Source organism: Triplophysa dalaica, chromosome 12 (assembly GCF_015846415.1).
Source record: "Triplophysa dalaica isolate WHDGS20190420 chromosome 12, ASM1584641v1, whole genome shotgun sequence".
Lineage (NCBI taxonomy): Eukaryota > Metazoa > Chordata > Actinopteri > Cypriniformes > Nemacheilidae > Triplophysa > Triplophysa dalaica.
In genome coordinates, this window is record NC_079553.1 from 12,688,142 (window position 1) to 12,713,911 (window position 25,770).

A 25,770-nucleotide genomic window follows, 5' to 3' on the forward strand; every position below is an offset into this window, starting at 1 on the left:
TATCATTTGTTTCATTTTTCTCTCCTCGGCATGATCGCAATCTTCAAACATGTGATCAGTGTTTGACTTATAGAAAGTGACAAGATCAGCTCATGAGCAGATCGGCTTGATATAGCCACTCTACAATCTGCTACAGAAGTCTCCCTTCATTTCATTTTAGCAATCGAAATCTGATGGATAGCTTTGGATGATTAAGTTTTTAATTGTGCTCTCCCAAGAATTAAAGCCAACAACGTCTGGCTTTTATTAAACAGATGTGCTTTGCACAGAGTGATTTGATTTAAACATTCATTTCTACAAAATGAATAAACTGTTATAAAGTTATATCTCAGATAAGCACATTTATTTAGGAATAATCCAGCAGGTTCTATTTTAACAATCAAAGTACCTTGAGTTTCAAACCTTTGTAATTCATTTTTTAAATAAATGACTTTAATGCATGAATCAAGTGAGATTAGGCACAACAAAGAAATGTAGTTTAGTTAACAACAGAAACTTTGTTTAGATCCTAAAGTTACATTATGATAAACACAACACATGACAGCATAAAGAGTCTTTGTGCCAAACTGTGAGCTCTGCCAGCCCCAATCCGGCTGAGGTTCTTCTAAGAGAGCTTATAGTTTTCTGGCATGGTCCGTGTACCTCCTAAAGTAGGCCTACACGGTAAACTTTGGTGAAGTTTTACAGCACGTTTTCCGGTAACTTGCTGTAGATTTAATTACTTTCCTATTAGTACTGTTTTCAATTTGAGTAAAACTTTACTTTAATCAGAATTAAAACAATTTGACTTACGAGTTTCAAAATGAGCAAGAAGAGACTGGCACTAGCACATCACCACTGGAAAAAATGACATTCAAGTCCATTTTTGACTTGTTTCTCAGTAAATTTTTTTGAAACTTCTTAAGTTACGATACATTTACATAACAAGAAAAGTGATCTAAGATATTTAGTCTTGTTAAGCGAAAGAACTGGGTAAGTTAATGTTTAAAACTGTTAAAACTGTGGCAAACCTGCAACAACCTACAGTAAAGTTTTACAGTGTAGCCTTGGCCACCCCCTGGCCACCCCGTTATAAATCTCTAGCTCCACCTCTAATGGCGATACGTCTAGAACTCAAGATCTCAATGACTACTATGTGTCTCATGACAAAACACGCATGTGTCAAATTGTCACGAGACATGTGAACCAATGCTATTTGAAATTATCGAAGTTTTGCCATATTTTATTTGCCATACTACTATACATTTCAGTTTTAATAAATAGCTTAAAATATGAATTATTTTCTCTCACAAAGATATCGTTTCACTTAATACGGTAGTTATTAACCCACCGGAGTAATTTTAATTCAATTAATGATGGATGGATGTGCTTTTTGAAGCTTCACCATTTTGATAATAGAAATAACAACATATTAAAAATTTATATGACAGCATTTTAATATAAAAAGATTTGTGTTTAACTTAAGAAAGAAAATTCTTCTGGATTCTTATTGGTTTTGTAAATTACAAAACAAACCTTCTATTTGGCTGTGAAATCACGTCGTGCATCAGTTTCACATTCAATATCAGCAGACAAATTGCTTGTCGTCATGTGACTTATCGCATCACGTCTGGTTATCACATCACGTCTGAGGTCTCTTCACAGTAATAAGCCCCTGCATGAGTCCTGCTTTGCAAATGACCATCTGGAATCTCTTTTCTCAGATGTTGAGAGCATCTCATAAGTTAATCACAGTTCAAGGATTGTCAACCCTTATTAGGTAAAAAAGACTCAAAAATCCACGAACACTCACTGCCTCCACTCATTTTAGCCATGTTGTGTAATTGTCTTGACTTTCAAAACCAAACACACACACACATGAATTAATTTGTTCAATTTAAATCATTGAAAGCAAGGGATTTCCACAGGCCTTCAGTAACTGATTCATTTCAAAGGTCTCTGTTAAGTCTCAATTTATTCTCTCGTATATGCTGCAGCAAGGCCTTGGCTCTTTGCTCCACTTGGTGGATTAGAGGTTTAAATCCAGACAGGCCTCCTCTGCTCACCCAGAATTCCCGATCCAAAGACAGAGACTGTAGGAGCATCTTTTCTAGACATCCTGACAGCAGAACAGAAACGGCTCGCTCTGGAAACCTGTCAATCAACAAAGACTAGTTTTTAATGAAACAGAGGTCAAATAATCCTTAGAATGACATTGAAAAGCTAGACTATTACACTGTTTTCTTATGAGTAAAAAATAAAATGTATTCTAGCTTACAAAAAGCATGTTGTTCTATATATACATGCACTACCAGACAGACGGTCTCAAGCAGTTAGCCCGTATATATGAACGTTGTGTTTTTATCACATTCTGTGCATCCAAAATCGCCTACTTCCATACTATATAGTAGGCGAAAATGAGTATTAGTCATGAGTACTATGACTGAAACCTCAGCATGCACAAAACAGTAGGCGAAAAATATCCGGATGGTCTTGATTTGTGAGTGTGGATGGACAATGCTCTATCCCATGATGCAACGGGGGCTGAGCAATGGTCAAATTTCAAATTTTAAAAAGTAAAACTGACGAAAAACTTCAAAGCAGGTGTACGTTTTTTAAACGTATGCACAGAATAATTCATTTCTCGTGAATAAATCCTGTTTGTACCGACGTGAAGGCACAGGTTGATGCAGTATGCAGCATGTCCAAAATCAGAGCAGCTCATCAAAGTAGCCAGGGCGTGAATTGTATTGCATGCATGCTACAGTATCCATTTGCATAATTTTACTTTACTTGGGTATATATCTTATTCAGAGACACAATGGTGTGATGTCCAAAAATCATCCTTGTTGGGTTCAATCCTACAACCTGTTAGTCATAGGTGAACAAGCATTACACTTTGCAAGGATGGACACAAATCACACTAAATACTAAACCGACTCATATTTGACTTCAAATTGACTTAACAGGAATTGACTTGACTAACACAACAAACCAGCACAAGACAGCAAACAAAGGGCATTGAATAGTGAAGCGACTCATTAGATAATTAGGGCAACAGGTGAGTTGCATAAACCAATGATTGAATGAAATACCAGGAAACAAGGAGACAGGGTCCAGACTCAAGGCAGGAACACATGACCTTTAGAACGGTGTGCTTCCAAGACAGAAGAGCACATGGCAACAACAGATCATGAGATGTGTGGTCCCACAGAAAACACATGAATGCAAAACATACACTGTAGAAAATTGATTAAAAAAAACAATCTTTTTTGTTAACTGGAAAAACTGAAATATAATTAATTTTTTTCTTTTTAAAATTATAGGATACATGGGTATATATTAAATAGTTTTCCCCATTTTTCTCGTAAATGTGTTGTCTTGTTCTGTTATTTAATAGTTTTTGACAGTATTTCCAAAATAATCTGTAAACAAAATAATTCTTGTAAAAACCCTGAAATCTTCTGATAGCTGGGCCACCAGATATAAACTGTAAAATAACGGGTTCCCCTTCAGTCGGTCTCTCGACGTTGTGTTGAGAGACAGACTGGGTTTGATTCTGAGAACCTATCATCTCCGACATAAAACTAAAACACCAATGGGCTTTGGCGAATTGCCCGCCCATGCCAGTCTCCGCCCCGTACATACGGGTATAAAAGGAAGATGGCGGCGGTTATTCATCATCCTTTGTGCTAAGGAACCTTGAGGTGCTCCTTTCAGCGGATCGGCTAAATGTTGTGGCATGAAGACAGCACGTCTCGTTCCCTCCATCAGGGAACGTAGGTTACAGAAGTCACCGAGACGTTCCCCTTCAGTCGGTCTCTCGACGTTGTCTTGAGAGACAGACTGGGGACCTATCTCTAGACGCCACAGCGCTGAGCCGTATTACGACCTCAAGCTGAGCGACACTGACTAGCCTAGCGAGTCACAAATGAGCGTTGTAGCAAGACGTAACCTTCCAGTGGAATAGTAGTGGACATACTGTGATGCCTGTACTGACAGTCATCACGGACAGGGCGTTCGCCTTGTTAGTGAGACGCCGTCCGGAGCCGTCGCACTGGGGAAAACATTGCTCTCTACTTGGAGAGTGTGTTACTGAGACCACATCCTGCCATTCGGGAGGTGACATGTGGAGAAACAGACATGGTCACCCGAAGGAGATCACTTGCGAAAAAAAATTCCGGCCGTAGGGGGCCAGAACCCAGGTGGGTGTGCCACCGGAGGAGAGGTCACAGATTTGCCAACAGGGGAATCAGGAGTGAGGAAATCAACACACGGGACTACCCAACGGTGGAGTCACTAAGTATGGTTCCTAGTAACTTTTTTAAATACATTTTACGCGGAAAATCTGTAAAAAAAAACAGAAACATTCTGTAAAATTACATTACAAATTTTTGCAGTGCAAAGGACAAACACAAAGCACATTGCACAAGAACCACGACTGCAAGACTAGAGAAAACATACATTATGAATGAATGGCAGGATTGACAGTAAGTAGATGCAATAAAACTGTAAATGGTCTGTTTGGTACCAAAATAATGTTCAAAACTTTGAATACTTACTCATCAACACCTTCAACCAGTCTGAAGTTAAGGTTGTCTTGCGCTTGATAAGGTCTGCCTGCATTGTCAATAAAGACCAGTCTGGATGGATCTGTTTTACGAACCTATGGATGAAGGTTATTCAGTTAATAGACAGCATATTGTACAAAAATATGTAAAAACAGTGGCTCCTAAATGTATTTGGACACTTTATTCACACTTTAAAATGTATGAATGTCATTAGTAATGAATTAAATGGATAATATTTGCAATTTTTAATAAACTGAATTTAAGATAGTTTTAATTGAAGACAGTGAGATTAACTACTGACATGCTTAGTGCATTTAACAACCAGAAAGTGTTCAAATACATTTACTGTGGTCTTAATTTCAAAGATATTTATTGTTTTATGATTTTAATTTGAAATCTGTTTGTGAGATGATTTGCCTGTAAATGGGTTATATGCATACCAGTCGATAATACTTCCGCCAAAAATCTCAGCCTGGCTGTTACATCCGGCACCATAGGGAACAATGCCGTTTCGCTTTAGGATGCACATAGAATTACAATCAACAACTTGAGTCTTATTATTCAAACACTTCACCATACGTCGACAATCAAAAAGGAGAAGCATTTCAGGCTATCCGTTTCAAGGTACATCAACAGATATTAAAAGAACATATTAATAGCAAAGTGAACTTTTGCAATAACTAGAGATCTAGCCGGCTGAGATTTGTGTGGATGTACGTAATCGTTGTGTGTACATCCACCACAGTGTGTCGGAGTAATATTTCTTTAAATGCCAGTCATATAATGAAGATATTCCATATATTTTCTATACATATTAAAGTGTAAAGATTCTGCTGCTCTTTCTAACTCTTTATAGATCTAGTTTTTCTGGTGTGATTAAATCACATATTCCAGCACATATTACATGATGTCAACAACGTGTTAGAAGAACTCCAATATCTGGCCTGACAGAAGGTCAGACCTGCACACAATATACTTCAAGTTAATTTCAGGGTTAGGATTAACGAAATATACATCTTGTGTGAATTAGACCGTTTGCATAGGGCATAGAGAGAGAGAGAGAGAGAGAGAGAGAGAACATTTCTGAGCTGTGGAATGTTCTTGCGGGCAAGTTATATTAAAACTGATGACTTTAGCAGACTGACTCTAAAACCCAAAACTACATTGGAGCCCAATTTCTCCAGTTCTCCAAAACACTATCAGATAATGACTGCAGAACCAATCTAAGAGCTCCCATCGTCTCGACTCGATTTTGGCTGCCTTACGTAATTGACTTGGGTTTTTACCTCACAGTTTGAATGAGACCTCAAACCTCAAGTTGATTTCAAGAGCTGTTGGAAAGATATTACTTTTGATATTAGAAAACTACCCGCGGAATGAAAGAAAGTTTGCACCTCACTCTCCTGGTAGTAAACTTATCCTATCTGTGTGACCTTGCTGTGATGTCAGTCAATGTATCTTTATTGAAAATAAACTGCTTCAAATCAATAAATCCATAGTGTCATTACGTATGCATTGTAACTCGCTCTGGTTTAAAAACAAGATCAATCATCTTCACCTCACTAGTCTCACTCTTAAAGGGACAGTTCACCTGAAAATTCTGTCAACATTTACTCACCCTTGATTTATTCCAAATCTGTATACATTTCTTTGTTCTGGTGAACACAGTGAAAGATATCTGAAAGAATGCTGGTCAACAAACAGTTCTTGGCCACCATTGACTACCACAGTGGGAAAAATTACAATGGTAGTCAAAAGGGCTCCCAGAACTGTTTGCTTTCCTACATTCTTCAAAATATCTTATGTTGTGTTCAACAGAACAAATACATTTATAAAGACATTTCTCCTACTATGGTAGTGAATGGTGGCCAAGAACTGTTTGGTTACAAACATTCTTTCAAATGTCTTTCTATGTGTACATCAGATCAAAGCATTTATACAGATTTCCCACAACTGGAGAGTGATTAAATGAATACCGTTTCATTGATTTTGGTAAATATGTTAGAAAGGTCAGTTCTCCTCTTAGATTCGAAGTCCTGCTTTTAATGTCTGATAGACACTCTATTATTTATTGACAAATGTAAGCAGTTTTTACCAGGATGTGCACCAGGTTTAAGTCCTTTGGGTTTCCACATTTGACATGCAGAAGGTTTTCCACACACAGCTCTGAGGGATCTGGTTTGAATCCACAACAGTACCGGTCCAGTCTGTCATTTACCTATAAAAACATATTTGTTATACAATTACGATAATAGTAAGCTAAATGATTAACATACATCAGTAAATAAACATCACTTTTTTCAGTTATTAGAGAAACGCATACAATTGACACCACTAAGTAAAATTTTCCTATTTGACACCAACCCAAGTCAAGCTGTTGAATACAGTGGTTTACTTTCACAAATGTTGTTGGGTTCCTGTGTGTTGTGAGAACGTGAGTTTGGAGTTAAGGTGAAATGTGACCTTGTGGTTCTGTTGATACCAGCGCACATCTCATATTGCTGTTGAATACTGTCCGGACTGACACATCACTGCTGTATTTCACACTATGAGATGAACTGATTTCAGAACATCTCTCTTTATCCACTGATGATAGTTGAAGTTATGTTTGAAATTATGTTTTTGGATGAGCATCTGAAGAAGACCTGTTAAAAAAACCATTGACCATTATATGAAGCATGTTTGAATGCCGAGTCTGAATGATGGCGTATAAGTGACTGAATTCAAATGTACACTACATAGAAAATACCTCAGGTATCTGCAGAAAGGATGCGGCAGAGTCTTGTTTATATGCTGATAGTGTACTAAGAATAATATTTTTAACGTTCAGTGTCTGTGACAGCTGCTGTCAGTCAGCGATATCACCAGAAGACAGTCATCAACACACATCATGTTCCTCCCGCACATCCCACTAAAACCAGCCCTCTCTCTCCTCACATTGCCAGCTCTGTGATAACCTTAGGCTCTGATTATGTAACGTTTTTTTCCAAGCGCTGCCAGAGAACCACAGTGAATGCCACAGAGCATTTCTGCTGAAGATATTTCCACCTCACAGGCCCTGCATGTTGTATTCTGAACCACGTGACCTTACTGCAACTAGGGAATCATCATCGTCAATAGATTGGGTAGTTTTTATACGGGTACTTTCTACATTATTTGTACATATTTTCAGCTGATTAGCACGGTTTACTATACCATTATCGCACAGTAATTTCATGGAAATTTCATTATTAAATTACGGAAACAACCGCAAGTTTACCAGTTTCCTGTAAAATAGTGTAGAAATCCATGTCATTTTACTTCACATGCACCCCAATTGCCAGAATTGTACCACTTTTTATGGGAATTTTTTACACTGTACTTTATTGTCAAAACAACATTCTATTGGTTCAGTATTTGTACTCTGCACAATGACGATAATTTTTATATAAGATCTATGGGAGGAAAAGGACTGATTGATAATATGTATGGCTATTTAAAGGTGTATGCAGACAAATAAATAAAAAAATTGCGAGCAATATTTAAATCACATTTTAATATATTATTATATGTTTTTACCTGTGTTTGATTTTTGAAGGGCTCTTAAAAGCATGTTTAACTGATTTCATACATTATCTTATATATTATGTCACGGCTCGTGCACCAGCAGGATTGTTGCTGGTAAAGGTTTTTGGGACTGTGCACATTTTTGTATACAATCAGTGCTGTCAGGACATGACTTTCCTGGGGCTCTAAAGCGATTAGTCACATGGCATTTAAGGCATCAGTTTCTGTGCCCATAACTGAGTGCCCGGCAGTAAAGAGGGCTGGATGCAGGCCACACGCACCTGAGGGTTCACACATCAGCCAAGCTACTGCCATAGAGATGAATGAGAATACTTGCATATAGCTTCTCTGGAAATTATTCCTGGTTTGCATAAATATCCCAGAATCACTGTACACAAATAACACAACTGGCCTAACAAGGACACAATTAACTTAAAATGGAGTCTCAAGTAAAACGCAAATTTAATCGAACCAATCACTTTGCTACAGATTAAATACTGTATATATAAACCGCTATCCCTTTAACTGTTGTTATATGACAAAGTGTGTGGCAATGAAACCCAATGACATTATTAACCAGCTCAGATTGTTAAAATTAGTTCATTGGAAGTGTTAAAAGTCGTATCATGTCAAAGCCTGTGGCCGTGTGGACATGTAGAGCAACTGCGCTTCAGGCGACCCGAGTTTGAGTTCTGGCATGAAGTACTTTCCCAGCCCCACCCCCTTCTCTCTCCCACTTCGCTTCGCTAAGACTGTCTTCTATAAAATAAAGGCAAAAAATTGTATCATAGCATATCGCTGCTGTCCTTCTTAAACCTTTTTTTTCATATTTTGCCATAAATCTCATTAATCAATGTTTTCTGTTTGGCATTGGGTATTGCAAATATCTAACCAATTAAAAGCACTAAAAGGTGCTTGTCAACTTTGAAAACACAGTATTTAATCATTTAAAAAGTACAGTGTTCTTTCCATTTTCTGAAAACCAGCGAATGTGGACATACAAGGTTTCAGAAGGACAACGACAAAATTCTTGTGTAGAGTTGCGCACAGAAGGTCGTGTGGTGGTAGTAAGTGTGTCCTTCACACTGTTCTGTGCTCATGGGTGTGAGGTTTCACATCAGCGCCATCAGAGGTGCTAAATGAATAGATAGGAACAAGTGTTCAAGGGTCCCAGTCAGCAATTCCATCGAATCAATACAAAGCTATTAGCTGTTGGCCATGTTACATCTATTGACTTTTCTATCTGAGATGTAATGTATTATTCATTGGCACGTTCAAAGTACACACACACATATTGTTCTCGCAAATCCACACATGAAATTCATGAACAGATGCAATTACACTTGAACATGCATGAGGGAACAAAACTATATCTGCCAGATTAGTTCATACTTGATTCAGACATCAAGGATGAGGCTACCAGTTTCCTTCTGATTGCTTTACACATTGGGATGCTGCATTATGATTGGGCCGGCTTGTGTAAAGTCCACCCCACACCTATGACTAATGTAAATGAATGTTCAGTCAGTGTGGATATTCCAAATAATATGTGTGCATCAAAATATTTGATAGCTGTCCTGTTTATATTACTAGAAACTATAATACTGGATTAATCTGTTTAAGGCTATCATTATTAAGGCAAGTATTAATACATTATTGGTTCAAAATCAAATAAACTTTTTCACTCTTTCCATCACATAAACCTATTCATAACAAAGCGTTTCATATCTGCATTACATATGTTCACAATTTTAATTAAGTGTCACCATGGCAACAGAGCTTCCTGTGAAAAAAGCTCCAACTATGGGAGCAAAATGTAGAAGAACAGAGGAACAAGAAGTGTAAAAAAGAATTAGTTAATAACATCTTCACTTCTAAACTTGCTAATGTATTCAAATCAATTATCCTCACGTGCTCTTCAACAAAACAGATGTACTCATTCACAATCTAATATGTAAAGGGTGCTATGGGAGGTGTTGTGGAATTTCAAACTTTGACAATATTACATATTTCCCAGAAACTGACTCAATTATGTCAAAAAATATCAGCAATTGATAGATGTTTTTTCTTATTAATTATTATCATCATATATATTGAGGAAACTGCAATGTTTATAATAGCGATGGTCAATTTACAGACAAACTCTTTCTGGGTTAATTCTGGATTTTTTTAATTTTAGAACCAAACTTAAAAGATCTTTTGATACCATGCTTACTTCAAAAATCCCATATGGAGGCAATAAAGGGAAGATTTAATTCTTTCATTAAAAAAAACACATACAGTATATTATTATTAGACACAGTGAACCCCCCTATTTGATCCTTCGTGTGATTCACTAAGGAACTGCTGGTTAATAATTATAATATATTTATTAGGATAACTACAGGGTCATGAATTTATTGACATTTTTAAATGCAATGCAATTGTGAGACTTAGTTCTATTCCTTCCTGGTCTGCATATTCTATGAGTCTCATTACACAAATTTACCTACAGATGAAGTGTGAAATTTACCAAAGGTGTGAGATTGACATTTTTGCACAGAACGTTTACACCTCAACTCTAAAATGAAAAATGTGAAGGTTAAAAATAGAGAACATAAAACCTTTAATAAAAAGGGGTTTAAGAGTAACAACAAAAAAACGTTCTAATGCACAATAACAAGCCATAAAGCCCCTCAAAAAGCCTTGCAAAACTTTTAAATGAGGAAACTTTCTGTTTAACTCTTTATCTGTACACTGTTAGATCACAATTCTATAGTCTATAATACACTATTTATTTTTGTAACATATCATTTTATATATTAAACTCATTGGCAGCTTGTAGTACCAGTATTCTCTTGTATCTTTTCTCAGTGTCCCTTACCTGCAAGAGGAAGTCAAACAATGCCAGTCGTCCCCATTCTGAGTTATGCACTCCCACACAGTTTGTGAAATTTAAAGGCACCTGAGAGCCACATCTGCTCTGCAGTAAAGTCTGATATTGTGGCCAGGTGAGTGCGAATGAATTCTGGTCATTTTCAGCATCAGGCATATGCTGGATGTTGGGATCCCACCACAGCACAGGTCTGGGAGACCCATTGGTGTACCTGTACGGTAGAATATCACTATGAAATGTCCTCAAAACTGCGGGCAAGCTCCGATTGAGCCCCAGAACTCTGTCCAGGTGAAAGGCAAACACTTCAAACCAGTCACTGGGGCGTTTGATGAGAGCACAGCTTCCTGTCTGGCAGCGTTTGATATGATCGGCCCCAGCGGGAGCAAAGATGTCATTTGTGTCATTTAATCCAACCCGAAGCACTTGTCCGTGGCCTGAAAGTCTATCTTTACTCATCACGGCGCCACTGGAGAGAAGCCTCATCTTTTTCACATCGTCCTCACTGAGCCAGGGCAGAGACTCAGTTTTGGTCTGGTTCCAGTCTTCAACGGCAGACTCATCGGGTACGGTCTCACACCATTCAGTTGACTCTCTCATGCTGGCCCCACCCTTATTTCCCGCTCCAGAATGAGGTTCTGATAGTCTTTCATGAGTCCTTTTCTTTTCAGGCGCCTGTTTCAGTTTTAGCACCTGCTGTTTGTGAGTGAAATTCCCCCCGAGCTTCTTCGCTTTGGCCCCATCTGGTGCGCATTTGTGCCTGCGTGTCGTGTTTTTTGGGTGGAGGCTTTGCATACTGGCAGACTGAGGCAATGATGGGTTATGTCTGGAGCGGAGAAGATGGATGGTTGGCTCTCCACTGTTGACTGCATCAACGGCTTGCCCTCTTTTGGCACTAAATGAATGTTTGTTTATGTCATGTGACAGTCTTTGATGCTTGCGTAACCTCAGAGGCTTTTTGGCTGATAGATAAACAATTTCTTCCACTGAAAATGATAGTTGCTGATGGTTGACCATCAGGAGACGTTTGGTGGAATCCTTCATTTCAGGGTCACTCCTTGTTCTTCTGTGTAATGGTACGGGTCTCAGAGAATGCCTCCCCACCATTTTGCTGGGTTTGTTATTGCGGGGGCCCAGTAGGTGCATTTCACTCAAGTCAGATGGGAAGGGAGGAAGGGTGTATATCATCACCACTGACAGAGTGAAGACAGACAGGAAGGCCACCATGGAACAGCGTTTCAGTGTGAGTTTTATCCACAGTCTTGAAGCCTGTCAGACACAGAGCAGAGTACAATTACAACTGCAAGCAAGTTGTATCAAAACGTTCGGTCCAGGAAATCATACAAAACATACATCCACACTAACACATGTATATCACAAAGAGAAAAAAATGCAGGTAAAAAGTCAAAGTCATTTACTTGAGGAATTTCCAATCGGAGGTTGTGATTTTAAACATGCTTAAAATTAGTCTCACTGTTTTCCATATGTGGAAAGGATTTACATTAGGCCTGTAGGCTTGAGATTTTCCATATGCATCCTTCTCATTATGACTCGTACACAGCATCAAAGTGGAATGTAGATGAGATCTTTCACATCTGTGAGTTTTACAGATAATTTAACATCAGCTTGCTTCTATCGCCTTTGTTGTACGGTTATACATTACCTAACATCATACAAAACATTGGGATATCTCACAAAATCTGTCAAGAACATGTCAGGGCTATATTTCTCCTGAAAATAAAAAGAGCGACATAAAGGAATGTCCTTTTAGAAAATGAGTGGTTATTGAGATTATTTAATTGGTTAAGTATAATTTAAAGTACCATTACTTTTTTTAGCGAACCTTGTATTTCCCTCAAATTTTAATTCAATGTGAAAACATATTATTGACATTTTCATTATATATAATTATTTATTAAGTAGACATACTTGATGTAACCGCTTTAATTAAAATTATGAATTATAAAAAAAATCAAATATATTTGACACAAGGCAATAAACAAAAATGTTACTATGCATCTTGTTAAAGAAATGCTCTTAAAAATAGGCTTTATTTTCTCTGTACAAATTTTATTTAACGTTGACTTTTGAAGTGATATGAAACCCACTTTTTCGTATCCACTTAGATCTTGAATTCACAAAAAATATGTGAATAAGTAGACACCATCAGGAGGAAGTTGCTGTATTTAGCCTGCTTTATGTTTCATTCTCTAATTTTCCAGCCCCGGCTATGAACTATGCTAAAATGGGTAAAGTCTGTCATTTGGGGTTAGAAGAGGTACCAATCATCTTGAAATGATACACACAACTACAAGTATAGCTGAAAATACTGGTGACATATGAAAACATCTCATTCATAAGCATTTGAACAGGGTGTAAATCACACTTGTTTTAACCCAAAATTCTGGGTTGTTTTAACCTATTTTGGGGTAAAAAAAAAAAAAATCTGGTTTGGATTCGGGTATGCTTATTTACTTTGACAAAACATAACTTATTTTGTTTACTTTCTCTTTAGTTTCCCAATAATCTATATCTCTCAATACATTAAACAATAATAATAATATATATGCGCTTGTGATTTATAATTTATAATAATATTATTTACTACCTGTGTGTTGAGCGGGAGAAAAATGTGTCAATACTGTGAGATCTCTCCCTACTGGCTGACATTTTTATGACTTTGTAGACAGCACCTGTGAAAGGCTTTCATTATGCCTCAGGTCAAAGAATGTCTTGCATGCAGTTGTTCCAAGCGGAAAATCTCAAAAGTGGAGCTGCAGAGCAAAAATATGACCCACAACAGGTTAGGACCTGTTTGATTTATACTACATAGAATGCATGATAAGTCTGACATACATGTCTTGTGATTATTTGTTATTGTTGCAAGGTTCCGTGTGTAAGTTGTTGTCGTGTTCCCATTGTAGTTGTTCAGGCAAATGGGTTCAAACAGATATGGAGGTCTATTTAGAGAGAATGTGAGTTCTGTTAACTAGATAATTTGGTTATACCATATTGTACCGTATGCCTCAAGAGAAAGAGTTTTTCTTTTTAATTACAGGCAGTGTTTCTACCAATCTGTAGATATGCACTCACCAGGGCCGGCCCAAGCCTTTACGGGGCCCTGAGCAGAATTTTATTTAGGGCCCCCCTGTCCCCAATACAATCGACTATAGTCAATGTTTGATTATTTGCATTCACCCAATTTTATTAGTTGTAGCTATGTATGTGACGTAGGGATGTCATAAAAAAAAAAAACCTTGGATTTCAAGTGTTGTGTTTGTCAAAACAATTGATAACTTTATTCATTTTAGGTGAACTGTCCCTTTAAATGTTGAGCTAAGCTCATACAAAGGTTATGGGATTTAATGTTTAATGCATTTAACTATTTGTAAAGATTTTATTATAATTTTTTTAATTTAAATTTTAACCACAACCTATAAACACCTTTTAAAGCCCCACAGCCCTTTAACAGATTCATTATTTTTGTGTGTCATTGATAAGCATTACATTAATTTCCAATATGCACACAATTATTCTTAACCTTATCCCAAATAAAACGCTGAATTGACAGATAATTATAGATTACATGAATCACATAAATGATGTATATTTCGTCTAAATCAGCATTTTTTCATTTGCGTCAGTGAATACTCTCGGATGTACAACATTTGTATCGGTAAACACTTACAGTATGTTGCACAGCACTCTTTCAACTTTAAAACTGAAGCGTTTTTAAAACTGAAGAGGTGACATTAGCTCCGTCTTCTTTAATTTGATTGGTCACCGCTCGGCTCAGTAACCAGTAACTCCCGCCTCCTTTCATTTTATTGGCCACCTCACTTATTTTGATATTATAATGTTGAATTTAGTCAGTCATTTTACAAATGTTCACAAAAAAATTTGGGTACTGCCCTATGTGAAAAACTGGATGTGTGTCATGAATAGATCACAAAAAATCTGTATTTTCATATGCTCTTGGGGGCCCCCTAGTGATGACGAGGCCCTAAGCAGCCGCTTAGTTCGCTCATAGGGAGGGCCGGCTCTGGTTCTCACAACCATTCACAAACATATTTGACATTGACTTTGAAGAAGTAAGCAGTTAAGCTTTATATTGAAAATCCTGAAAGCTAACACAATATACAGTATTAGCATCCAGTCAGATCCCAAATCCCCGGAGCAATCCACTTTATCTAAACAATCTATTAGGAGTCTGCCTCTCACCCATATTACAGACACAGAGCATTTGCCAAACCAAATAATACTAAATCTACAAAACATACATCTCTTGTAATATTGATGATTTCTTATGGTTAAAGAAAGAAGTTGTACAGTAGGTAAAGTAAGAAATAGGCTGAACTTCACTTTGAAAGTTGTTGCCTCGCTGGTTTAGAGAAACCTTGCAAATGCTCTGCCTTGTGTTAAGCTGTTATGATTTTGTTCCTGCTAGAAGTAAACATACTGACATCATGGTGTGTTAAGCAAACATACACAAACAACCAGAACAAGTATGGCAAAGACATCGCACTTTTATGAGGCAACAATCCAAGCACAGCAAACACAGAGACAGACTGAAGAACATGAGGAGGAATCAGTCACACATTTTTTAAGAAGGTCTTCTATCGCGCACTATGCTTTAATGAAAGATTGTTTATACAGTAAATCGTTGACTGGAGATACAAATGTGGAAAAATAAAAACTCCAAAAAAGTACAAGCAATTAGTGCCATATTATGCCATTTCAAGTTAAACAACACTAAGGTGTTAATGTATGGACATATTTAAAGCATCAGTTTAATGAATCCTCTCGTCTATCTCAATCATCTAGCACATCTGGACTTCATTTAAAGAGATGGTTCACCCAAAAATAAAAATGTTGCCATAATTTACTAACCCTTAGGTTGTTCCAAACATGTTTAAATGTCTTTGTTCTGCTGAACACACAGGAAGATATATGGAAGATTGTCAAATCTCAACCCCCATTGACTCCCAATTTATCTTCCATACTATGGCAGTAAATAGTGTGTGAGATTCTTCCAAATTTCTTCCTGTGTGTTCAACAAAACAAAGACATTTATACAGGTTTGTTACATGTAAATGATTACAGAATTTTGATTTTTGGGTGAACTCTTCATTTAACTCTGCAGGGATGAATCTCTACACCAGGAATGCCAATTAAACGCTTTATTAGAATGTATATTGAAACGTATGGGGAAATAAATGAACATCAAATTTGACAGGGAGATATATTTATCAAGCAGTTCTTGGGTGATAGGGACGTGCAGCTGCGTTTTCACTGTTATTTCTAACAATTCTGGCTAAATCAAGAGTGGAAAATTGTGCACTAAATCATGCACCAAAAAAGGAAATTGTGAATAGCGCTCTGAGAAAGCTGTTTTCAACACTTTTTCAAACACATGACAAGATGAAAACCAGACTTAAAGGAATGTTTTGGGTTCAATGCTAGTGATAACAGTCATAAGAAAACCATTGAATATGGTAACTATAAAAAATGTCAGTAACACATACGTTTATTCACTAACAGTTGTAAAACATTAAACATATATACTGTTTATGATGCAAAAGCCTCTAAGTGCCATTTGAAATTATCTTCTAAAATTAGCGTTTTTTTAACAGATTCCTATGTTTAGGTTGATTGATTTCACTTCAATGGGAACTCTTTAGTCGTCTCTGTATCTGAACTTTTCATATATTAAAAACAAGAAGTATTTTACAAAATTATTGTAAACACTGTTTTCATGAACCCGGGGGACTGTTATAAAAAGTTATTATAAAAAGTCTAAAGTCACATATGATGCCAAAAAGATATTGAACCCATACTGTCGTATTCCTATCATACTTTAATGGCCATCAGTCCAGTATACACATAAGAAAGGAGAATTGGCTGGATGGCTTTCTGAATGAGCCAAGTCTTCTTTACATTTATTTTAACTTAAAATCAAGAGTGTATAGAAATCCCAAACATGTAGCAAAGGATTGTGGGTAAGTTATCGGTGAATTGCAATGAGTGAAAGTAACAAATATTTTGTAATGAATTGTCAAAAGTATTTTGATTAGAGACAAATGTTAAAGGGCTCATATTGCACAAATACGTGTTTTCTGTCTTAGGTGTGTAATAAGTTGCCCATGCATGTATTAGACACTTAAAAAGAGGGCAAGAGATTCAAACATGCACGGTATGTGGAAAATATAGCGTTTTTGAACCTTAAACCGTGTATACACATTACATCTAAAACAAACGATAATATTTGTTTAAGTCGTGCCATATGACCCCTTTAAAATAACATAAAAACACAATATGCTGAGTATAGCCTCATGAAAGCGGCAAAAAAGCATTAATTCAATGAATTTATTTGAAAGTCGTAATGTTAAGACCCCTGCTTTCTGTTTCACAGCATTGCGCTCAGTCAAGAACTTGTGAGCAGCAAAATCATGCTTTGTATTTAATACAGCTCTAAAATAGTTCTGAATCATACCGTATAGGCAAGGCAAGTTTATTTATAAGCACATTTCATACACAAGGGCAATTCAAAGTGCTTTACATAAAATGATTGACAAAGAGAAATAAAACGTATCTTTAAAATTTAAATGATTTAAGATCACAAATACAACTTTAGATTTTAAGAAACAATAAAACAGCAGTAAAATTGATTAAAAATGTGAGTGTATATATAAAAGGAATAAGAGCAAAAGAAAAAAAAATAGAAGTGCAGTTGATGTAAACAAGAACAGTGCTCAGGTTGTAAATGCACAGATAAACAAGTGTGTTTTTATTCTGGATTTAAAATACTCGGCTGAAAGTCAGTTCCACATACGGTATAGCATCAATCTCTTAACGGAGGTAAAGGGAAATATGTAGATAATGTGAGCGCACCATGGTCGCTTGCTAATGAAATGTAAGTGGGCAGGTGATGTGCGTTTAGGTGAATATTGAAAGGCTGTTGGCGAGGCTGTCTGGATGGTGTCGTGAGCGATTGAGAAATTTAGGAAAATACTGTAAGTTTGTTGTGGGAAAAGAGCTCTTATTCCTGACTTTCTTTATATATTAGCCACGAAATAAATGCTAAAATATAAATAAAAAATCCCTATGACACAGATAAACATAACAAGACCAACCATGTCAGGGACCATGTCAGGGACCCAAACCAGTCAAAGATACAGCATAAGGTTGCAAGCCAACCGAGCTGACCTCTAGACTAGCAATGACTTATATTGAAAGTCGGATAAGCATAGTAAGAATTCTGTAATCACCCTCTTTACGTTTCAAACCTATATGACTGTATAATATGTAAACCGTATAAACACAAAAGAAGATATTTGAAAGAAAGTTAGTAACAGAAAACCGGTCGTCCACATTGACTTTTCTTCATACAATAAAAGTCAATCAGGACCATTGGTAAATGATGACAGAAATTTTCTTTTTGGGGGGGAACGACGGTACCTTTAATCATGACTTGACTTAATTTGACATATAACACATTTTACACATAGCTTCCTGGAACATACTGCATTAGTTATATAGTTTTCTTTTCAGCGGGTTTTTTCTTTAATTTCTTTCCATTTTTTGATTTTCCACAAAGTTAAGATGGATATGGATTTGAGATGACACGGGCATCTGACTTGCCGTAGAGCGCTCAAACCCAGAAGAGGAGGGGCTATGTATATTACCTAATACGTTTGCATTTTGAGTGACGTGTGACCTTTAACTTAACGTTGATTGGTGCACGGCGTTACTTAAACGCAATATTAATACGGTGATCCAAAGCACGCTATTTGTGATACTGTTGGCTTTCGATATTCCCATTCCCATGTTTTGGTCTCCCACATGTGTGTGGCGAGCTGCTGCAAAGCGTCGACGCAAAAATATGACGTAGACGAAATTTTGACGTCGAAGCATCGCTTCGAAGCGACAGCAATACTTTTCATCCATATAGAAGGATCAGCGATATTTACCATTGCAGGCAGAAGGCGAATGGTTTTAGATGAAGGGATCAGCCGCATGCTGTGTATGTCCTACCTCACTGTATCATCAGTGGTGCGTCTTTGTTATGTTTCAGATGCTTTTGACACCTGTGTCATCTTGTTTTAAGTGTGTGTCACAACATTCTGCTGCAGTAATTTATATTCACACACATACACAATCAGAAGTCAGACACAGAATACAGCACACAGCATAAGCATAACAGACTCTTGTGACACAATTACTGATAAAAAAAAATACAAAAAGAAACATCATAAAATGTGTTATGTTATATTGTGAATAGTTGCAGTGTGGGTTATATTAAACCTACGGAATGCTCCTTTTTTCTTTCCTTATTTTAAAGCTCCAGTGAATGAATTTTAGAGCCATGAGGTTGAGGATTGCAACTAACGGCTCACTCCGCTTACTCCTTTCTTTCAAAGCACTATGGTGGCTGATACAGAACTAAGATGTTGTCAAGTTTACGCTTCTTTGCCGAAGGAAATACTGTATTTACAAAAAACGCTCCGTCGAGCAGTTTGTCCTTTTAGGGCTACCGTAGAAACAACGTGAATATTCCATGCAAGGGGACCCGCTGTGTGTGGTGATAGAAACAGGTCATTCTAAGGTAATAAAAACATAATGCTACGTTATGTAAGGTCTTTATAAACCTCTTATTACACGGCTAATTGGAATGCAGTCCAGACATTTGCAGGTTCGTTATTCCCAGATAACCTCTCAAAACAATAAAACAAGTTAACCTGAATGCAGAAAATCATTTTGATAGTATTTTCTGAAAAATGTGATGTAAATATGTCTTTTAATAACATATATGACATTATATTTACAAATGATTAAACCAAATTGCCTGTTCGTGACAGCTGAACGTCGCTTCTTATACATTAAAACCGATAATAAATGGCTTATCCTCACGGAAGGTCTGCATTCGGTAAAAGTGAACTAAAGAAATATTCAAAATGTTTTTTCTCATGTGGCAAGTAGCAGTGTAATAAGCAGGATAATGTACAAGCAACCGGCTACCTGTACATAATCCCTTACTGAACACATAGCTCTATATATTATATTGCATGTCTGTCAATAGATACTCCTTAAAGATCAGGTCTCATGCAATGTCATTCATTCCGACTTCTTTAAACTTTTAAAGAGCACGTTCCCCGCGATACCATTTTTCAACCTTTAGTTAGTGTGTAATGTTGCGGTTAGAGCATAAATAATATCTGCAAAATGATGAAGCTCAAAGTTCAGTGCCAAATTAGATATTGTATTTAAAAGAATTCGCTTTTCAAGGACTACAGAGAATGGCTGGTTCGGACTACAGCCCTCTAATTCCCGGGTACATGATGTCACCATTCTGAGTGCTTTTAATAACCTCATAACCCCGCCCAAAGGAATACGCCAAAAAAGGGGCGAGGTCTTCCTTAGAGAAGAGAAAGAGCCGCTGGAGTAGTGTTTGGTTATCAGAGATTGTAAACATTTGACTGATCTACGCGCTGAACTACTTTCACTTTCATCACAGTCTTACAGCTGGTAATAGAATTCAGCTACACACATTCTAAGAAAACCAATGGTCAAATAACAGCTTCCATGACTTTAACATCGGCTGTGAAAGCTGTTCTGTGTTATACACTGATATTGTGCGCACATTCCTCAGTCCAAAACACTTCTATGAAACGTCCTCTGAAGTCCTGCTTGCAGTCTCCTAGTCAATCTTCTTGTTTTATTATCCAACTCTGTTATTAGTGATAATCGTTCGGCCGGTGTCATTTCCCTTGTCATAGTAGAAAAAAACATGATCTCTGACAAAGATTGACGTTTGCGGAAGCACTAGCAGACCTTCGTTACACTTCGATCGATCCACATATTTTTAACTGATGAAGTGAAGTTGACGCAATTGTTACTGTTTATTGCTAAAAGTCAAAGCTTATGAATTTACGTGCACTGAGATGGTGACCATCCAATCATATTTTTTATAATTCTGGATCCCTGTGTCGTCAGAGGATCCTATTCCTTTTATTGGCCACTCTCCCGGAAAAGCACAGCAAGGCGAAAGAACACTGCACTGTACTTCATCTGCCTGTCTTTGACATAGTTTCTTCTTGATGAAACCTTGGATGTTAATTTTTTCAACAAAATTCTGTCTCAAAATTAAAATCTTAATCTCACATATATTATTTAATAGCATATTTTCATCTGATTAAAGACAAAATCATTTACATGTGAAGCTGGTCTTACATTGCAAACGGAAAAATATATACTGTAAGACTCTACCACGCAATAACGTTTGTTTATTCAAATTTACTATTCTACACCTTAAAATTCCTAGTGTCAGAATGCTTACATTCTTAAAACCCGTAGAATTTTAGCCTTTACCACATTACTCCTGTGATTGTGCCTTCAATCTTAGAAACAACAGGAAACGTAACATAACTATTTCTATTTTAAGCGGTGCTGATGCATCGTAGTTGAATAACACAACCAAGCTTTCAACATACATTAACGTATTTCATAATTAATTTAACACTTACAGGAACCTAGACGTGGTCTACAGCCTGCAAAATTTAGCTTCTCCTGTTTGAGCTGTATGTATTCCCCCGCACCAGTGTGTACAGCGTATGCAATGGTGTTGAGCATTGGTTATGAAATTGACATCACTCTAATCCAATGGCGTTGAGCAATGTAAAATTGACAGCACTCTAATCAAATGGTGTCGTAAACATACGGGAAATAATTGGAAGTGAAACAGAAAGTGAGTAGGTGTGTTCTACTTCAAGCGGCGCTGCAAATTATGCAGATTTAGATTTTAAATGCACCCGAATTGTTCTTGCAGATGTTATACTCTGATCAGTCTGAGCTGTTGGGGGGGACACAAGGGGGAAAAGCATATTTTGTGGGGGGCCGGTGCCACCCTGTATCACCCTTTTAGACACACCCCTGATCGCATGTACGTGTATAATGTACAAAACAGAAGGGGTTAATGTGATGATGTGTTTCTTGCTCGTGCTGTAGTTTATTCCCACTCTACCCACTAGTCCCACCTCTAGCATCTCGTGTTTTTCCAGAAATAATCGCACAGCTGTATCTCTCTTTTGTAAATTTGATCAAACTAAATACTCTTCGAAGATACGGCGTATGCAATACTACTGTATAGGCACTCAGGATTAATATGAAATTGGCAGAGACTACCTGTGATACGGAATCTTTAATCTTCCATATTGCACCTTTAATAAATTCTGAACACATACAGATGTTACAAAAATAAAGTCTGATTTTGTTAACGCTTGGTTGGGAATCTGGGACAATGCTTACTGCTTTCAGTAGGAAATACTGCTCTCTCAGGAGTGAGCGAGTCAGCCAAAGCAGTAACTGGCAAACTGGTTCTCTAGAGCAGATGGCAGTATGAAGTATTTTCAAACATGGCTCCCTTCTTACAAGTGAATTTAAAATGTTCACCAATGAATCACACTTAGCAGATGTAACAGCTTGAATAAGAAATCTCACAGCTTTGAACCTGCAAAACTCATCTGCTACATAAAACATCCTTAAAATTAAATCATGATGACAGGGTTCTTAAGTGCATTTTCCAAAAATGTTTTCAACATATTCCCATGGTTATGTTTATAATCCATAAATATGTAAAAACTTGGAATGTATTGAATGATCTGCACAGTTATCCAGGATCACAAAATCTCTTCAGACGTCCTGCAAACTGAAGTACACACCTGGTTTTGATTTTCCAATCTCTTTGAAAAGCCATGCCAGCTGTCACATACAGAGCAACAAAGATATAGACACAGAAGCAGGACCCACCACCATTACTAGAGCGCTCTATTAAAATCAGCATAGATTGTGATTTTTTACATTTGCTAAATAATCTTACACTGACAATTTAAAAGACTGTGTCTGTCCATAAAGGTTCTTTGTAAAAAAATCTGGTTCTTGATGTTTAACATCTTAGTGTCAACAATGCTAAATCCCTCAATTAGATGTAAGATCCATGCCAACAAACGATTACATGTTTGAAAGTGCATAGAGACCACATTCAGATCAACTGTACAGACAACAAAAAACAGCGTTGTCAGCAAATGTCATAGGTAGGTTTGGTTTGAAAAGTGATTCACAACAAAAACAATAAATGTGATGAAGGGTTTTTCTTGTTCAAAATAGCTGGTTAAAATACCAAAAGTTGAGACACATTTCATTCTTTTAGATTCCAATAAAGTATTTTACCTCACACTTTACACTAAGGTTGTAGCCTATGTGTTAACAATAGATAACATGAATTTACAATAAACAACACATCATTTATTAATCCTAGTTTGTGTATTTCATTACTTGGGCTATCATTAAATGAAACGTAAACCTTTACAATAGATAATGCACCATGCACTAACAAGAATAACTGTATTGACAAAAACACCAAGGACTAATAAATGCTGAAAAACTATGTTTCTAATTGTTAGTTAATGCATGTACTAATGTCAACAAATACAACCTAATTGTACGAGTAACGAAGTATTTTTTAATGAATCAAGAAAATAAGCTAAACCAATTGATGAAGACTGCACAAATTGTTTTCCATTACTTTTCTAAACATTACACAATGCATGACAACTGCAAGCAACCCTTCACTTGCAGAACGCAGTGAGGTTTGAGTCGGCTGAGTCAGGGATTTTATTGGGGTCTTTGGTGACTGAAGGGCTGGAGCTCGTCTGAATGCTACATAGAATTCTTTTTGCTAATAAATCCTACACATCATTGGACAAGTCTTTTTTCTGCAGGGCATAAGTGCATATCAGAGTTTTAATCTTAATACACTGAGTTTGCTTTATTGCTTTACCTTGCAAAGATATCAAACAGTGAAGCAAACTCTTGGTCCCCCAATAAATTTAGAAATTGGTCATATAAAACAATGCACTTAGATTCTAACAGCAATTATTTTACAATATTTGATGGTGAAACATCATACGAGTTTGTAATGTGAGTTAAACAAAACTTCAACCCAAATTTCGCATCAGTAGCGTTGTCTGAACAATGATGTGAAACCTAATACGTGGTTCAGCATAATGCAAACTCTGTGAAAACACTCCATGTGCATTGCAATCTAGCTCGAGCTATAAGGGACACTTATAAAATCTTCTCAACAGGACACTTACCATCACAAACAGCTCCGTTTATATGCGTCTAGCATCAGAGTAGCGCCACATCATCTTCATTCCTGCTGTGCTCCCATCCAAACACACACTGTTATTCCTGCATATAACTCCAGTTAACCTGAACCACTGCACACACGAGATGCACGGAAAGTCACATTGTTCTGTGAGTTACTTTGGTTTATTCTTCAGTTTCTAACGCAAAGTCTGAAAACAAATGTCTGATCTCCAGCAACACGTTGCAGGAGGATGGTAAGACTTGAGTTGAGGTTTGAGGAGGAATGCGCTGTGTAACATGAGAAGAGACTTTAAAAAAACATACTGAGGTGATTTATTGTTCTGGGCTCGAGCGCCTGAAGAGTTTGCCGCACTATTTATAATAGCCTACAAAATTTGTTTTGTATTAATACAAAACAAATAAGAAACAGGTTAAAAGATTTGCACAATGTGTTTAATGTTATTCACAAATGCCTTGAAGTTCATTAAAAATACTTCATACAATACATTCAAAATAATAAATTTGCTCAATAACCTTTCGTTGATCATTTCAAAGTTTGACTAATAAATAAAAACCAGGGAAGTAATTCGAAGGTGTCTATTGTTTGAAGAAGACTTAAATATGTATTACAGCAAGAATAATAGCCTATGATTGTTACCCTACGTCTATTAGAAATTTTATGGGAATGTGGATCGTTTGAAAGTTGTGCTATTTAAAAAAAAACATAAAAGTTTTCAAACATCATTTGACATTTGTCTGGAATCCTTTAACTCATCTCGATCTATTTAAGGTCTATACTGGCCTCTTCTGGTAGAATGGTAATTTGTAAGAGCCTACATTTTTTATCTTAAAATGTATGGTTTACGTTTTTGATGTATGAAGACTTATTCTTATTCAACACACAATATATCTTTATACGTATTATATGCCTACTTTATTATTCCTTTCATTTATACATATAGGCCTACCATACAAAAAACTTGGGTCACATGACTAGCCAACATCTTTTACGATTTTTAAGAGCTTTTAACATGAAAGCACAAATACAAGCACTAAATATTTGAAATTGGTAATATGGAAAGACGTGTCTGCATATAAATGTCTTTCATTACTAAACAAATGATAGTTGAAATAAGAGCCTATAATAAGCTCATTTAAAAGCATTGCAAGACGATAGTGGATAAATTCTAGGCAAAGGGTGCCTTATTATTATTCATGTTTAAATGTTAGTTTATGTTAATTTTAACATAAATCCAAGTTTTGTGTTATATTATCTCTTATCATTTACATATCATGAAAATGAATGATTTTTCTAAAATATCTATAAAAAAAATCTATAAAATATTGACAAAATATGGATTAAGAATGAGTTATTGACCCTAAATGTTTTATTGGTCATGTACACAAGTTTATTAGCAATATCAACATGATCACATTGCAATATACACGGCTTGCCCAGGCCCTGTGCATCGGTCATCTGTGCCAGACCTTACTATTATTACTCTATAAAAAATCAATCAAAAAATGTTCAAACAACTAATTTTGTTGGTTGAGCAAAAGTCCTTGAAAAAGTTCACAGAACTTCTCAAGTTCATTCTTTGTAACCAAACATTTTCCTCTTAACATAAAGAGTAGTACATAACATGAGATCATGAA

The 25,770-nt window shown here is 36.6% G+C and overlaps 1 protein-coding gene across 2 annotated transcripts; it reads right to left on the reverse strand.

Annotated features, from left to right (window-relative positions):
• Positions 1-566: 566 nt before the first annotated feature.
• Positions 567-24,322, reverse strand: gask1a (golgi associated kinase 1A). Of its 2 annotated transcripts, XM_056762872.1 has the most exons (6): positions 24,120-24,322; positions 10,960-12,237; positions 6,646-6,768; positions 4,991-5,064; positions 4,542-4,645; positions 1,967-2,133 (listed from the first exon to the last, which is right to left on the reverse strand). In XM_056762872.1, exons 1-6 carry the CDS (start codon positions 24,120-24,122, stop codon positions 2,090-2,092), a joined length of 1,626 nt encoding a protein of 541 aa, XP_056618850.1. In that variant the 5' UTR covers positions 24,123-24,322; the 3' UTR covers positions 1,967-2,089. The 2 variants fall into 2 exon arrangements, with proteins under 2 accessions (XP_056618849.1, XP_056618850.1); XM_056762871.1 differs by lacking the exon at positions 4,991-5,064 and having other exon boundaries at positions 567-2,133.
• Between the last annotated feature and the right edge of the window lie 1,448 nt (positions 24,323-25,770).